We start from the raw sequence: 15173 nt of genomic DNA, 5'->3' as shown, positions 1-15173 counted from the left end.
ATATTTTCCCACACCAAAACTGCCGATAGGATCACAGAAGCTGGTTTAACTAGTTATTAGTTAGTTATTTTTTCTTCAGTCGTAGTGATCTCGGGTGTGGCTGGATCCTATCTGAGCTGTCACAGGGTGAAAGGCAGAGTACACCCTGGATAGGTCTCCAGGCTATTGCAGGGCTAACAGAGACAGCCACTCATGCTCACATTCACACCGACGGCCAGTTTAGCGTGACTCATTACCCCAACTGGCTGCGTGCCTTTGGACAACGAGAGGAAGCCACAGTACCCGAGAGAGTTCACATAAGCACGGGGAGGACAAGCAAACGCCACACAGAAGGGCCCCAGCCAGCTGGTGGATTCAAATTCAGCACCGTCTTGCTGTGAGGCATCAGTGCCGCCTACTTACACAATAGAACAAATATCAAGTGTTTAATTGGAGATGTGTTGCTGCCATTTTAATTGGATAAAATGGCAATTCTAAATATAAAAGCCATTTTTAATACTTGAATGAAAATCCTTGGCTGAAGTCTAGAATCCATGGATATCACCCATGCTGTCCCCACCCTTCAGATGCTCTTCAGTCTGCTGGGTAGAGATCAGGTGACTGACTTGGCCATTGAAAAATATCCCATTTGTTTGCCTTGAGGAACTCTGTGTCAGTACACTCTGTGTCATTATTCACTGAGACTGAAGACCTGTCCGCTCAGTTCTGCAGCATTTGGCTGAATCTGAGCAGAGACTTTAGCCTTGTGCACGTCAGGATCACCACATTAACACCAGCATTCGTACATGTAGCCTCTCTCATGTTTGACAGATAGTGTGCTACGCTTTATATGAGCTGCTTCTCTCCTTCTCCCGGCTGTTCTCTTCTTCATCGCGGTGTAAATTAATCTTGCTTCATCTTTCTAGTCTTTGTTCGTGGTTGTAAACCATCTGAATTTTCAGAGTGTTCTTGACTTGGCTGGATGTTGTGTTTTTTTTTTTTTTTAAATTTAAATAATTAATTAATTAATTAAATTGTTTTTTTTGGGGGGGGGGGGGGGGGGGGGGTGACCTGCCCCGGTGCATTCCTTCTTTTTAAGGTGGGACTGGATTTTTGGCCACTACTAACAATTTAACTATATCTGATGGATAGGTTTAATTTTTTTTAAGCATAAAATCAACTCCAGATCTGTTTTTCTGTGAAATGAGGAAACTGGCCTCACATAACCATGAAAGTGCTTACTAATCAATTATTTTCAGCCTCTGAAAATTGGTGCCTATGTATAAAAATGACTGTAATTTCTAAACAGTTAATGCAGTACTGTGGTTAAAGCCCCTGAATTAAAGTCTGAACTTCAATCACGTATCGACTGATTTAAAATCCACTGTGGAGGTGTAAAATAGATTTTTGTGAAGTTTAAAAAAAATTGGGTCATCATCCAGAAATGTATCCACTTCACTGTACAAGGTTAGAAAACTGTATTTTATGACACTCAGCCTTTAAAAATCTTTAAAAATCAAACTCCATCATTTATTCACCAAAACGTTTCAGCTTACTTGCTTTCACTGATGACACAGGCACCATTTTAAAAGGGGACAAACACAGTGTAGTAATACAGTCAAACCAGTCCCATCCACATGCATGTTAGCCTATCAGCTTCCTGTCCAAACTAAACTACTGATTTCTTGCAAGACATTTCAAAATCAGCCACAAGCACAGGCGTGCACACACACAGCTGTGCTTCAAAGAGCCAATTAACTTTTGAAAACTTGACGACTATTCACTTTCAGAGATGCAAAGAGTTTCCTCTAGAGCACTGACATCCACAGCATAATGCCATTTAATAAAAACATTATCAAACTTAATATAGGAAATACAATGACTCAGCACTTTATTGCCCTGTTAATTACCACATCACGTCTCTTAATGAAAACCCAAAGTGTGTGTGTGTGCTTGCCTGCTTTAATGAAAACTGTGTGTATTTCCTTCCATGTGTGAAATCAGAAGCTACTACTGAGAATCGGCTAACACCTGTTAGGGAAAACTACCTTGAGAACAGTACTGCAGGTAGGCGTCACACAGCACACGAGCACATCTGTACACATACATGTGCATCCCACCAAATCCACGTACATTTAAAAAAAGGGATTGTTTGCATTGTGATTATTAATTAAAATCAGAACCTTTTGTTTTGCTGCCTTCCCCCACCCTTGTTCCCGAGCCTCCCACTCTGATTTCTACCACCAGGAGGTTCCAGGTGTGTGAATTCACAGTGAATGTCAGTTTCATATCAATGCCAATGCCAGCTCTACTATTTTATTTTTCAAATAAAAGTGTGTGCCGGTTTTTGTCCCTTTCTTGTTAAATTATTTTGATGGCTGCAATCAATACATTTTTACATAAACCCCAAATGTCACAATTAGGTGCCACAGTTTATGGGGTAACGCTGAAATGCACTGGCTGGGGTTTGAGTCTGACCTGCATGTCTTCCCCCACTCTTTCTGCCTGCTTTCATGTCCACCCTCAGCTACAATGCTAACGAAGGCAACCCCCACCAAAATACGAAATACAGTAAAAGGATCCCAGGCTTCTTAAACAAGGACAATCTCATCCATCACTTATACACCAGTTAAATCAGAGAGAACTTATAATAATAATAATTATAACTGCTCTGCCAAAAATGAGCAAACACAGTCACATATGGACTGAATATTCCACAATGGAGACTGAACTTTAATCACTGAGAGTTTCTAAGAGCACCGAGAGACAAACAAGAAATATTATTTGAGCATAAAGTGGGACAAAAATGGAAGCAAAGGTTAAGATGGTCTCCTACCATTGTCGCTGTCTGACTTGTTCTCGTGCTCGGTGTCAGTAAGAGTCAGCACTGAGTTGGAGCGGCTGGACAGGCAGGAACTCCTTCCAGATGATTTACCCAGACCCCCCCGGCCCCACAGCCGCATAGCACGGTCTGGGGACATCACCGCCTGACTGTCAGTGTCCAGGTCCTGGGCTGTACCAACTGAGAAGCCACGGTGGGGGATGCCCATCTCGGAGCAGAACGCCAGGCCACGACGAGACGGCGGCTCACAGATTCCCAGCTGACGAAGACTGAAGTGTTGACCTGAAACAGACCGAGGTGTCGGTATGGTTCGGAAATGATCAGATCACTGCAAATAACTTACATTTGAGATGGTGTGAGTATAACTACTACACATATGTGGCAGGTGGAAGACAGCTACACCAAAAGAAAAGTAAAACGTGGTAACAAGTCTGTCCGTGACAAAGTTATCCATCAGCAGCGATTGAATGAATGACCCAGAAGACAAACCAGACCGATAAAGTGCCTCAAATCAAATTTAGAGATCAGAAGTTGAGATTAATACATGCATTAATAATTAATACATGGTGGTGCTACTCACATTAACATGCATATATTTAATAATGATCGTAATAATGTATACAAAGTTGTGCTTTAGTGATAGAGTTTGCTCAGATGTAAATTAGTTCAGTAAATATGAATGTGACATTAAGAAACAACACAAAGATAATGTTTACAAATTCTTAATGTTGTGATGTATGTCAGCTGAAAGCAGTAAATGACATAAAATAAACATAAAATCATTTTACCATAAACATCATAGCTGCATATTTATATGCTCTTTCAAAGGGCAAAGACATCAATTTTGTCTTTACAGTAAACGGCCAAATAACACTATTCCTTAAAAACATCACATACACTGTTACAATAAAATTAAGCTCATGGTACACTGAATGCTTAAGTAATAAATGCCCCGCAACCCTGAACAGGATCAGCAGGGTGGATGGGAGAGGGTGCGTTCTAATTTTAGAAAGGTAATGTTATGTCTCACAACCGTCTTTGGATAACCTTACGTAAAATATCTGAGTAATCTGTCAGCTCATCTTCAGCTATGACATGAGCTAAGTAGTTGATTAATGATAATCTATATTACTATTAATAGTGAGAAGTGAATCTATCATTTTTGGGGGCCATTTTGCTGTAAATAATGTGTGTGAATCTGATCATATAAAAAACAGATAACATGTAATTTTCCTATTTGCACATTACATTTTAGAAAAGAAGAAGCTGGAAATTCTTGCATATTAGTAAATAATATACATAGTGAGAAAGGTTCATGGTGAAAACAAAGTCTCATCTTATTGTCCTGTAGTCTTGACAGAACACTTATATAGAAAAACTGTATTATTTTATAGTTCTCCCTATAAAACAAAATGAAGACGCTAAACAAACTCAGTGCTAAAGTAAGGAAGTTTGTGTTTGGCTGATTATTTCTTTGTTGGAACAACTTCTTGGCAATAAATGTGATCCTGTTGGAAGGCCGGTTTATTCCCCCTTTAATGGAGCCACATCTGTAAGGAAAATGCATTTGAGGGTTGAGCAGCAGAGTTGAGTATGTGGGTTGCACCCATGAAAAACTTGCCAACAATGCCAAACAGCTGATTTTGCTATTGAATTTTCTTTGGTGTTTATTGGATTGGATGACTGATGTCTGAAGAAACAAGACGTACTGGCAGTTTATTAATTTAGCAACCAGGGGCCTCAGTAGCATGTGGAAAAACCACACACAGCCACAACAGCCTGGCGCCTCTTCCTCATGTTGGTCACTTGTCACAGGTCAGCCAGTGGGGTTGTGTTGGTCACTCTGGCACGAACAGCACACCCAAACTGATCCCACATGTTTTCAGTGGGGTTAAGGTCAGTCCACCCTCTCCTAAATTCTGGAGGTAGTCTCTGATAAACCCCACTCTGTGTGGGCGAGCACTGTCATCTTGGAGGATAGAGTTTGGTCACATACTGTGGAGATATGGGATTGCCACTGGTTGCAGAATATCATCTTGATATCACTCTGCATTGAGATTGTCTCTAATGAAGAAAAGCCCGGGGGACCAGAAGCTCAAAACACGAGTCAACAGCAGAATCAGCTGTTTGGCTGAGAAGATTTGTCACGTTTTTCATGGGCGCAACCCACACACTCAACTCAGTGCATTTCATTTCATTACAAATGTGGCTCCATTAAAGGGGAAATAAGCAGGATTTATTGCCCAGAAGCATTGCTGCAACAAAGAAATGATCAACCAAACACAAATTTCCTTACTTTTTGTGCAAAGTTTAATTTGTCCAACATTTACTTTTGCTATTTCAAATGCTGTTTCTTTGATATTTGAATTTCATGGGTTTATTACATATTTAGAGCACTTTCATGCTTTCAATAAATTTAACTGGGCATCAGGAATGACTGGAAATGTGCTTGAATCAGGTTCAACAACAATAACAATCCTTTTGAAATATATATAAAAACAGCTGCAAAATCAGCAAATGAAAATAAGAGATAAGGAGTGCTGCTGCTCAAATTAATAGTGACTATAATTTTATATGACCTCCAATTAGGACAGCAATGAAAATACAGGTGATAGATGATTGAGTAATTATAATACTATTATGTCCTCAAATATTGATGCTGTGGGAATTGGAGTTGGAGAAGAATGGGCATACTCTGTAGTTAAGTATTTTTCATTTTGCCCTGCTATTTTTCTCATTTGTTATTTCTTTAATTTTCAATGGGTTATTATAGACTTCAGACCAACTTAACATAAGCTTCAATCCTCCATCTGAACTGTGTTCATCTCTGTTTGAAATCTTAGATTTGTTATTTTATGCACATACGTTTATGAACACATACATGACCATATATCTAAATATGAAATACTTCTACATTAAATTAAATATAATTAATAGTTTGCTTAAAGCATATGCATTGTCAATTATATTTTTACAAGTCCATTCATATTTTGAAAGTAATTGATGGCAGTACCTTTATTCTTTGTTTTCTGTCCACTGATAAAAAACTACAGCCAGCATATGTGTCTGTGCACATTAGTGGACTGACCTTGTCTGTTATAATCATCCTGTTCATGGTGAACCACGTCCTTGTGTCCCTTGGTCGTCCCATACAGTAACCTGTCAAAAACCAAGGGTAAACAGAATAAAGGAAGATGCCACACATTCACTCTGCACCCTTGATAAAAAAATATAAAGTAAAAACTACACTCTGCACTAAGTGGTGCTTTTGTTATTACTCTGAATGTATGGAAGTGCAAAACTGCCAATGCAAATTCTGGTAAGAACAAAAAAAATGTTTTTTAGGTAATTATAGGTAACTACTGCAGATGTGAATTCAGCTAAATTTTATTCCATTTACTGAAATTGCACATAAGAAAGATCAGGTCGGGTGTTTATAACCCTGCTGATGAATTAAATTTGCAAATTAACTGGTGAAACGTCTTTTTCACTCCAGTGATGAAAACCATTTTTAGTATTAGCACACATTCAAGTCAATGCTGAGGCATCCCTGGGCAGACTCCATATTTCCTTCATTTATTAATTAAAAACACATCTATTTGCTCCTGCTGCAAGCAAGCAAGCAAACAAACAAACAGTGATTTGTTTGCTGAATGTTATTGTTATGCAATAAAGATCATAAGCACAAGCTAACAACTCAGCCACTACATGCCACCCTGCAAAGTTTTACATGAAATTTCTCTTGTTTTACCAAATCTTGTCTTAACTTTCATAATTCTTCTGAACTACCAGCTCTTGATGTGTTATAGAGTCAGCCAATAATGTAGGAGTTAAAGTAAAAAGTGTAGAAAAGTATCCACACTGTGCAGATGCCTCTTCACAGTCTGTTTGTAAATGCTTTCACTGCTTTACGTACAAAACAAAATGTTGGATATGCCCAGGTTGTGGTGCTGTCCTACTCTAACCTGTGTGATACTGATATTCTGAGTAATCAGAGGCAGATATTCAAAATGTAAAAAGAATGGTTTTAAATCCCTGACCTAAGACAGCTCAATCACTGAAAGCTTCAAGTATAACATGATACCAGTGTTAATTCTGACAACAAATTTTGATTTAGTTTTAGTCATAGTCTTTTGGCGAAAATGTAATTTAGTTTTAGTCATAATTTAGTCATCTGAATAGTTTTAGTTTTAGTCACTAAATCTACAGTCGATTTAGTGACTAAAATATAAAGGGTGTAAAATGTAAATACTTTTTCTTCAGTTCCCTTGAATTAGTCATTATACACGCTTACACAAAATTAAACATTTATTAAAAGTTATGGAATATTATTAATAATATTAACATTAGTGTTTCACCTGCTTCCCACACACCTGATCATTAACACCACCTTACTGAGATAATCCAGCGTTTTACAGCAGGACGCTCTGAAAGGTACAGGGCAGTGTTCAGGACTAAGATTATAAAGGCTAATCCACCGCGGGGTGGAGATTTTCTCTGAACACAAACTGGGAAAAACACTTTACCCTGCATGACATTAAAATGCTGACCTTTGCATGGAGATCTGGGTGACTGGTTTGCAGATGCTGTTTAAGATTTGTCTGTTTTTACCCGAGATAGTCGCCCCACATGGTTTACACATCGTTTTGTTTGTCACAACATCAAAGGGCAAATGTGTCCATACATCGGCTCTTCTCTTTCTCCCTGCTGACATTGGTTACATCACTTAGTTCTATCGGAAGGAACGACCAATCACAGGCTAGTTTGGTCTTCCCGGGTTTAGAGCAAATTTGCGCATGTGTGCGTTTGATTGGATGTTTTCCTAACTTGTCCCGCCCTGTCACCAAATTAAATCAGTTCAGATTGGATTTCGTCCCCGCCAAACATTTTAGTCTCGTTTTCATTCGTTGACAAAAGTGTCAATTAATTTTGTTATTGTTTTTATCATTTTAGGTCGTTTTATTTAGTTATCATTATAGACATATATTTTTAAGGATTATACGTCTATGGTTATCGTCTCGTTATCGTTTATACAACATGCCTTCATTCACGCATTCATAGAAGTGTTTTCTATCTAACATTCACACTACAGTGAATGCATCACAGGGGTTCAGTTTCTTGCCCAAGGATACTTTGGCACGTAGACTGGAGCAGCCAGGAATCGAACCACCAACTTTCTGAATAACATGACCTGCGCTGCTTCCTGAGCTACAGTCACCCCATCATGCTTGTTGAATATTTCATGAGAATGAATAATTTACTTAACTATAAACGAACTGTTTCTACATTTACAGAACTGTAGGTTTATTCAACAGAATGAACACCAGAACACTAATTAAAGAAAAAAACATTTAACCAACTGTTACAAAAGTGAATTATACACAGGAAACAGAAATACACAAATGATAACACAAATAAAATACTAATAATGCCAAGTTGCCCCAAGTCAGATACAATTTGTATATGGTGTTTTTCACATTTTTCTAATATTGCTTGAGAAAACAGAAGATTATCATGTGCATCGTCCACGTTCTAACCTGGTCTGGTCTTGGTCAAAGGCCTTCAGTGTTTCACTGGAGGAGTAGGACTTCTGGGTGGGGACCCGGAGTCCGCGGGAACCAATAGCACAGTCTTCACTGTCCCCTGATGAACCTACATGGACAGATTTTAACACAGGCTCAACATAGGCGCAGCCCAAGCCATAATTACCCTACGAAGAGTGAGCAGATCAGAGTATAAAAACAACTCCTTTATTTTTACTAATTTTATTGGGTTAAATGCTGATTTATCAGAATAAAAATGACAGCACTGTTAAGTACCATCACTGTTGAGAAAGTTAGACAGTGTCAGTGGAATGTACTGGACCAAAAGTCATTAATCAAATGTGTTTTAATGGCATATTAATAGAGAATCATCTCCAATGCTGTTAGTCTGCAGACATTGATTACCTCCAGATTTTAAAGCACATCTAGTCAGATGAGCTTACAGTACAGCTTTGTACTAAAAATGTGTGCCCAGTGCCTTTCACTGTCACACCATCCAAGTGTTTTGCAGGGATGGGGAGGGGGGCATATTCATTTGGAAAGTTGAAAACATTTCTAACAGCAGTTGCTGAGTTGTTTGTTCACTGACTGTTAGCATGATGATTCTCGGTGTGTCATCTGGTCTGAACTACCCTGCTGCTGAGAGTACCATAAGGCCCTGAAACAAAAGCTTGGTGGCGTGAGGATCAGATATAAAGCTGTAGCTTGCTTGACAGAGGATTGCTTCCTCAGCAGATCCAAAGCCTGAGGTCAGCTAGAAGAAAGGAAGGAAGAAAAAAATCCTAAAATTTTTCTCATGTACTACACAGAAAATCTTTGGAAGTTTTCTGGCAAGAACAACTAGTCACTCAAATGTCTTTTAATCTTGTAGCTTTTTCTTAAACATCAGCTTCTCTTTTGAAACTGTTAGCATTTTGCTTAATACACTATTCAAAACACCGTAAAGTGATAGGAAAAAATCTAGAGAAGCCCAAGAAAACCAAGAGAATCCAAATCTCAGGTAAACACACACAGGGCAGAACAACAATACAGGACCACAGAGAGCTAAGGTAAACTGAGGCTTTAAGTACACACAGACACACTGAGGGCTAATGGGGAATGACACACAACTGGGGAACTAAACACACCTAAAATAAATAAGGGTAACAAGACAAGGGAAGTAAAACTAAGCACAACACACAAGAGACAAATGGTACCACAGTGAAAGAGGAAGAGAGGAGCAATAACTAACAGGGAATTGTAGACAGAACTGAACTAAACACAGAGGAAGTGACAGGAAAACACTGAGGGAATACCAAAGGTAAAAACTTAAACAATAAGCAAAATCAGAATCAAACTGAAGATATTCTATAATAAACAGAATCTGAAAAACCAAAAACATAAAACACTGGGTCAAAGACCTGGGACCAAGACATTTGTTGTTAATAAGAAGCATCTTCGATTTAATAATTTCTAGGTTATGAGAGATTACTGGTTCTTGGAAGAAACAGGATGTTGGCATAAATTCAACCATAATCAATAAAGAATTACACAGGACTCAAACTAATGTAAACATGAATGTATGTTATTAGTTAGGTTACATAACATCACCTTGTTAAAATAATGGCCTAAGTTTTATAGCAAAGTTATTTTTGCCTCATATTCATCATATTTTGTATTTTTAATTCAGTTTTTTGTCTCTTCTGAAAAACCTGGAGAAAAACAAACCCTTTATTTTAACATTATTTTAACAAGGTGACCATAATCCAATCAAGCGGAAAAAGCGGTCACCATCCAGAGGCACTCCCAGCATTCCTTTATCCACAACTTCTTAGGAGTTAACAAATATGTAATTCAGCACATCCATGACCAAAAGACCAAGCCAGTCAAGATTGCAGTGGGATGTTACAGGTTCTAGATCAAAAATGGTATATTGACAAGCGCTTACTATTTGACTTTGGGAGGCTCTTGTGGTACTTATAATTATTATTATTTATTATTATTATTTTAAAGATATTTATGTCAAAGAGTGTGTGTGCTGGGTGTGTGGGGTCCTTCAGGATGTAGGTGGCCCTTTTCCTGCATCTGGAGGTGTAAATGTTGGTGGTGCTGGAGAAGCTGACTCCAACAGTCCTGTGTGCAGCCTTCACCACCCTCTGCAGAGCTTTCTTCTCTGCTGCAGAGCAGCTTCTGTGCCACACAGTGATGCAGGAGCCCAGGACGCTTCTCCACCACACATCTGTAGAATGAGGAGAGGACTGAGCTTCCTAGTCCAGCACACCTCAGCCTCCTGAGGAAGTAGAGGCGCTGACCAGACTGGAAGTGTTGTTGCCCCAGGTGAGGTCCTTTGGTGAACACCCAAGTACATGTACCAGTGGAGCTCTTGGGGACCAGGATGACGGTGGCCGTCTTTTATCATCTGGGGACAGCTTCTTGTATGAGAGAGGAGTTGAAAATGTCAGTAAACACCCCAGAGAGTTGGTCTGCACAGTCCCTTAGCACCCACCCAGAGATGTTATCTGGGCCAGCAGATTTATGAGGATGAATCCTCTGTAGAATCCTCCTTACCTCTGCTGGGGTCACACTGAGGGGTTCTTCTCCAGGTGGTGCGGTGAGTCTGGTGGTGGACGGGGTGGTGGGGTCCTCAAAGCGGACGTCACAGTCCTGGTGATGGTAACATCCCCAACACACTAATACTGAGAAGGCTACAGAATCTCAGCCTGCTGCAGGAATCAGGCCTCCATTCCTCAGGGAGGGAATGTTGTAAATGGTGCATAAGTAAGCATAAACGTGGCAAGAGGTGCTAGGTTAAAAGCTAACACTTGCAGATTGGCTACCTTGCTAATCCAGTTTTCCACTTGCAGCTTCCCAAGAACCTCGGGCATTGTTATGTTTAATGTTTATTTCATTGATCATTACAGACTTTATAAAAGAATAATGCAGAGTCTGGTCAGTGCTTCTTCTTCTGATCATGTTGGAGTGAGGGCATAGAGTGGGTGCTGCACTGACTCACTGTAATGTCCTGTGCTACAAAGTTGGATTATACAAGAATAAAAGACATCACCACCTGGTTAGCAGATACCTCAGCAGCACAAACACTGACATTACATTGGAGCACTTATTTCTTCACATTCTGTTGATAGTTTTAGTTCAAGAGCCAAAGAATATCTCACCAGTGTATGGTCCCTCCTTGTCCTTCTGGCTCTTAGTTAGTGAGCAGTATGGACGTCGCTCTTTCACTTCCATAATGCTTCTTCCTATGCTGCTGGCAAACATACAGGCATGCTGCTGAACAGCTGCACAGACAAACAGAGAGAGAGAGAAGAAGAAAAGAGAAGAAAGAATGAGCGAGACACAACTGGACAAACAGTGAAGGTCGTTGGTCCACCTACAAACAGACACACAGAGGGACACAAGGAGTTACAATGGCCTCATCCTGCAGTCACTGTTAAAGTTAACACTTACAGTCAGTCATTGTAACCTGCTGACAATCAGCAATACCAGTGCCAGGCAGCAGAACGTGATCCTAACTTGATTTAAAAAAGAATGAATTAGACTGTACTGTGTGCTTCTTTGTAATCTGTGCTAAAAGTCTGGTCACAGGCAGACTCACACATAAGGGCAACTATACAAACAGGCAAATTCAGATTATATTAGATGAAAATATTAATATTCACATTTATTTCAGGTAGAGCAGCTGAACCACTTCTTCAGCCACCATGAGGAGCAGAGACCACAGATGGCGCCAGCCACTACACCAGTGCCTCCCACTGACAGCCAGGCACTCATCTTGCAACCAGATGACGTCACTCGCACATTATGAAGAATTAACGTCCGGAAAGTGACCGGACCTGACGGCGTGCCTGGACCTGACGGCGTGCCTGGACCTGACGGCGTGCCTGGCCTTGATGGCATGCCTGGACCTGAGGGCGTGCCTGGCCTTGATGGCATGCCTGGACCTGACGGCGTGCCTGGACAGGTACTCAAGGACTGTGCAGGGGAACTGTCTGGAGTTCTTTCTGATATCGATAACCAATCCCTGTCACAGTGCACCATGCATCGCTGCCTAAAGGTATCCACTATAGTGCCAGTCCCTAAACACACTGCAGTCACCTGTCTTAATGACTACAGGCCGGTGGCTCTGACACCTGTCATCATGAAGTGCCTGGAAAAACTGGCCTGGACCCTCACCAGTACAGTATGCCTACTGGGCAAATATGTCAATGGATGACACCATCTGCACTGCACTCCACACCACCTTGCTATACCTAGAAGGGCGGGGATCATACGCCAGGCTGCTGTTTGTGGACAGATCTGGTTTTAATACCATCCACCCTAGGAGAGTTTTCCAAGATGTCCAATCTCTGCCTCCAGCACAACACCTGCCGATGGATTCAGGACTTCCTCACAGACCGGCCACAGTCAGTCAGGATGGGACCTCATCACTCCACCACCCTGTTGCTCAACACTGGGGTCCTCAGGGCTGTGTGCTGAGCTCCTTTCTCTTTACTCTGGGACCCTCACATGGTACAGCAGCAGCTAACAAGAAGGCAATACAGCGAGCCATAAAGATTTCTGAGCATCAACACACATCTGCCCACCCTGAAAGACATTTACACGTCTCAATGCCTCCGGAAGGTATCAAGAATCACCAAAGACTCACCATCCATCACACCAACTGTTTAATCTGCTCCCATCAGGGAGGAGATACAGAACTATCAGAGCACGAACCACAGGACTGGCAAACAGAATCATCACCACACTGAACCCTAACGCACACACTGAACCACACTGAAGGGTGAAATAACTAGTGTGTCATTTAATTACTTATTCTATTTCTTTACTTATTACTTTTCTTTTTTGACTGCAAGGGCAACTGTTGTGAGTAGTGCACCTGAATCTTGTTGCGTATGCTTGTATATGCAATGACAATGAAGGAATCTTGACTTTATGCACACAGGATTTCTGCAGCAGAATGCCTGTAGATGCTTCTGTGGTTTATGTAAAGTTTTCATTCATACTTTAATGTAGTTTTTCACTTTATTTAAAAAGGAAAACCCACAGAGAATTTTTCATTAGTATAGAGGTCACAAAACTACCTTCGTGTAGACCATCTGCATGCATACTTGCTCTAACATCTGTTTGATATGTCAAATGCAAGAATCTGCTGTTCGTTCTCAGTTTTCTAGAATTTCAAACAGAATATTTTTGGATGCAAACTATAAATCACACAAAAATAAATACTATTAAAACATAACCTTGGGTTTTAAGAACTTTGGGAATTTTCTACTTTTTATTGACTTTTTACAGACCAAAAAAAATAGATTAACAGTAAAAACAATTTTTATTTGCCATTAATTGGCAAATTAATGGCATTAATTAATTTGCACTGTGTACTTACAGGTGCAGCAAATGTGCATAAAATCACTTTAGGAATACATCAAGTGGCTGTTTTTACCCAAACAGCAAAAAGACAGCAAAAACACTGCAACCTTGCAACTTTGTCACAGTGACAGCCTGTTTATGTGAATAGTTACTGCTTATATAACAGCAGCCTGACAGGTAGTCTGCTTTAAACTGTGTTAGCGGAGCTTCATATAGAATCACCAGTTGTCTATTTATGAGTGGTACAGTTGCACAGACCGGCTCTTATGCTGTTCGTCAGATGAGCAATAAGATGGAATTAATCCTAAGACAGGACAATGCAAATTTACAGCAGTCAGTACAGTCTTTGAGACATGTAAGCATCTTCAGACAGATATGAAGTTAGCAGCTGCGGTCAACGTTAGCTTTCACAATGACCGACAGGGAAGCAAGAGAGGATCGGAAAAAGCTAAATCAGATTTTTTTGGTGAAGGTTCACACTGAAGTGCAACACTAAAGTCAGAGAGAGAAAAGCGCTAACATAAAGAGAGGATGGGTCATGCACTGCCAGCAGTGGTCACACAGCTTTATAAACCATCAACTTAATCTGAGACACTGATCCTTAAATCCCCGACCTTCTGGACCTGCATGCCATGTGTATGCTTGTTATTAATAGGTATCTTGCTAGTGTAGTTGTGTTTGGTGCACTTTAGCATATAAGCCAATACATGGCTTATAGAGTTCATTCTTTTCTATCCAGTTATAATTGTTCAATTGATGTCATCTTGTACATGCTTATCTTTAATGACGCAGCACATGACTGACTAAAACTGTTCCATAGTGCCATAATTGTAATAATTCCTTTACCATACATACTTATTTCTGTTCAGAGTAATGGGCCTCTGTGGGCATAGGTGCTGAATCCTGCACATCAGATTTTCAGCTTCACCTGACCTGAAGAACACCAGGAGCATCAACAGTGAGCCCACGCATACATAACAAGTACATGGAAAGTATAAAGAAAAGCTCATCATGGAGTGTTAATGAGATACATGATATTCATATATTAACTGGTGATCTGCAATGGAATGGATAATCATGGTTTGCTATGCCATGAGCAAGGGCCAAGCTGGCAGGGGCCCCTGAATGATTCACAGGAACAGGAGGTGCTATATGTATTTATTTTCTCGGAGCTGCTGAGCATTTTGTTTTGTTTCATAAACCAAACCTGAACAGAAAAAACACAGAGCTTAACAGAACATACACCGACTGTGACTAGACTTGTGCTTTGCACCAAACAATAACACACAAAATATCTTCTGCATTACCATTTCTGTGTTAGCAGGAGCTCCATTAAAAAACAACAATTTTTAAACGTCATCCCTTCAGCTGTAATGTCAACTTTATTGTGCCTGAGGAAGAACTTGCTCAAAGTTTCTTCAGCCATCCATGAAGAAACTGCTGTT

At 40.2% G+C, this 15173-nt stretch overlaps 1 protein-coding gene across 1 annotated transcript in view; it reads right to left on the bottom strand.

Moving 5' to 3' along the window:
* tenm3 (teneurin transmembrane protein 3) overlaps positions 1 to 15173 on the bottom strand; it is a 280572-nt gene that overhangs the window by 251950 nt on the left and 13449 nt on the right. The window contains exons 2-5 of the mRNA XM_030724603.1: positions 11517 to 11639; positions 8359 to 8473; positions 5910 to 5980; positions 2816 to 3103 (exon numbers count right to left, since the gene is read on the bottom strand). Coding sequence (XP_030580463.1) covers positions 2816 to 3103; positions 5910 to 5980; positions 8359 to 8473; positions 11517 to 11619 — 577 coding nt within the window. The 5' untranslated portion in view covers positions 11620 to 11639. The remainder of the gene's footprint in view (positions 1 to 2815; positions 3104 to 5909; positions 5981 to 8358; positions 8474 to 11516; positions 11640 to 15173) is intronic.

This window comes from Archocentrus centrarchus, unplaced genomic scaffold, assembly GCF_007364275.1.
Source record: "Archocentrus centrarchus isolate MPI-CPG fArcCen1 unplaced genomic scaffold, fArcCen1 scaffold_38_ctg1, whole genome shotgun sequence".
In the NCBI taxonomy this organism is placed as follows: Eukaryota; Metazoa; Chordata; class Actinopteri; order Cichliformes; family Cichlidae; genus Archocentrus; species Archocentrus centrarchus.
This window is presented reverse-complemented; position numbering and strand designations above follow the sequence as displayed.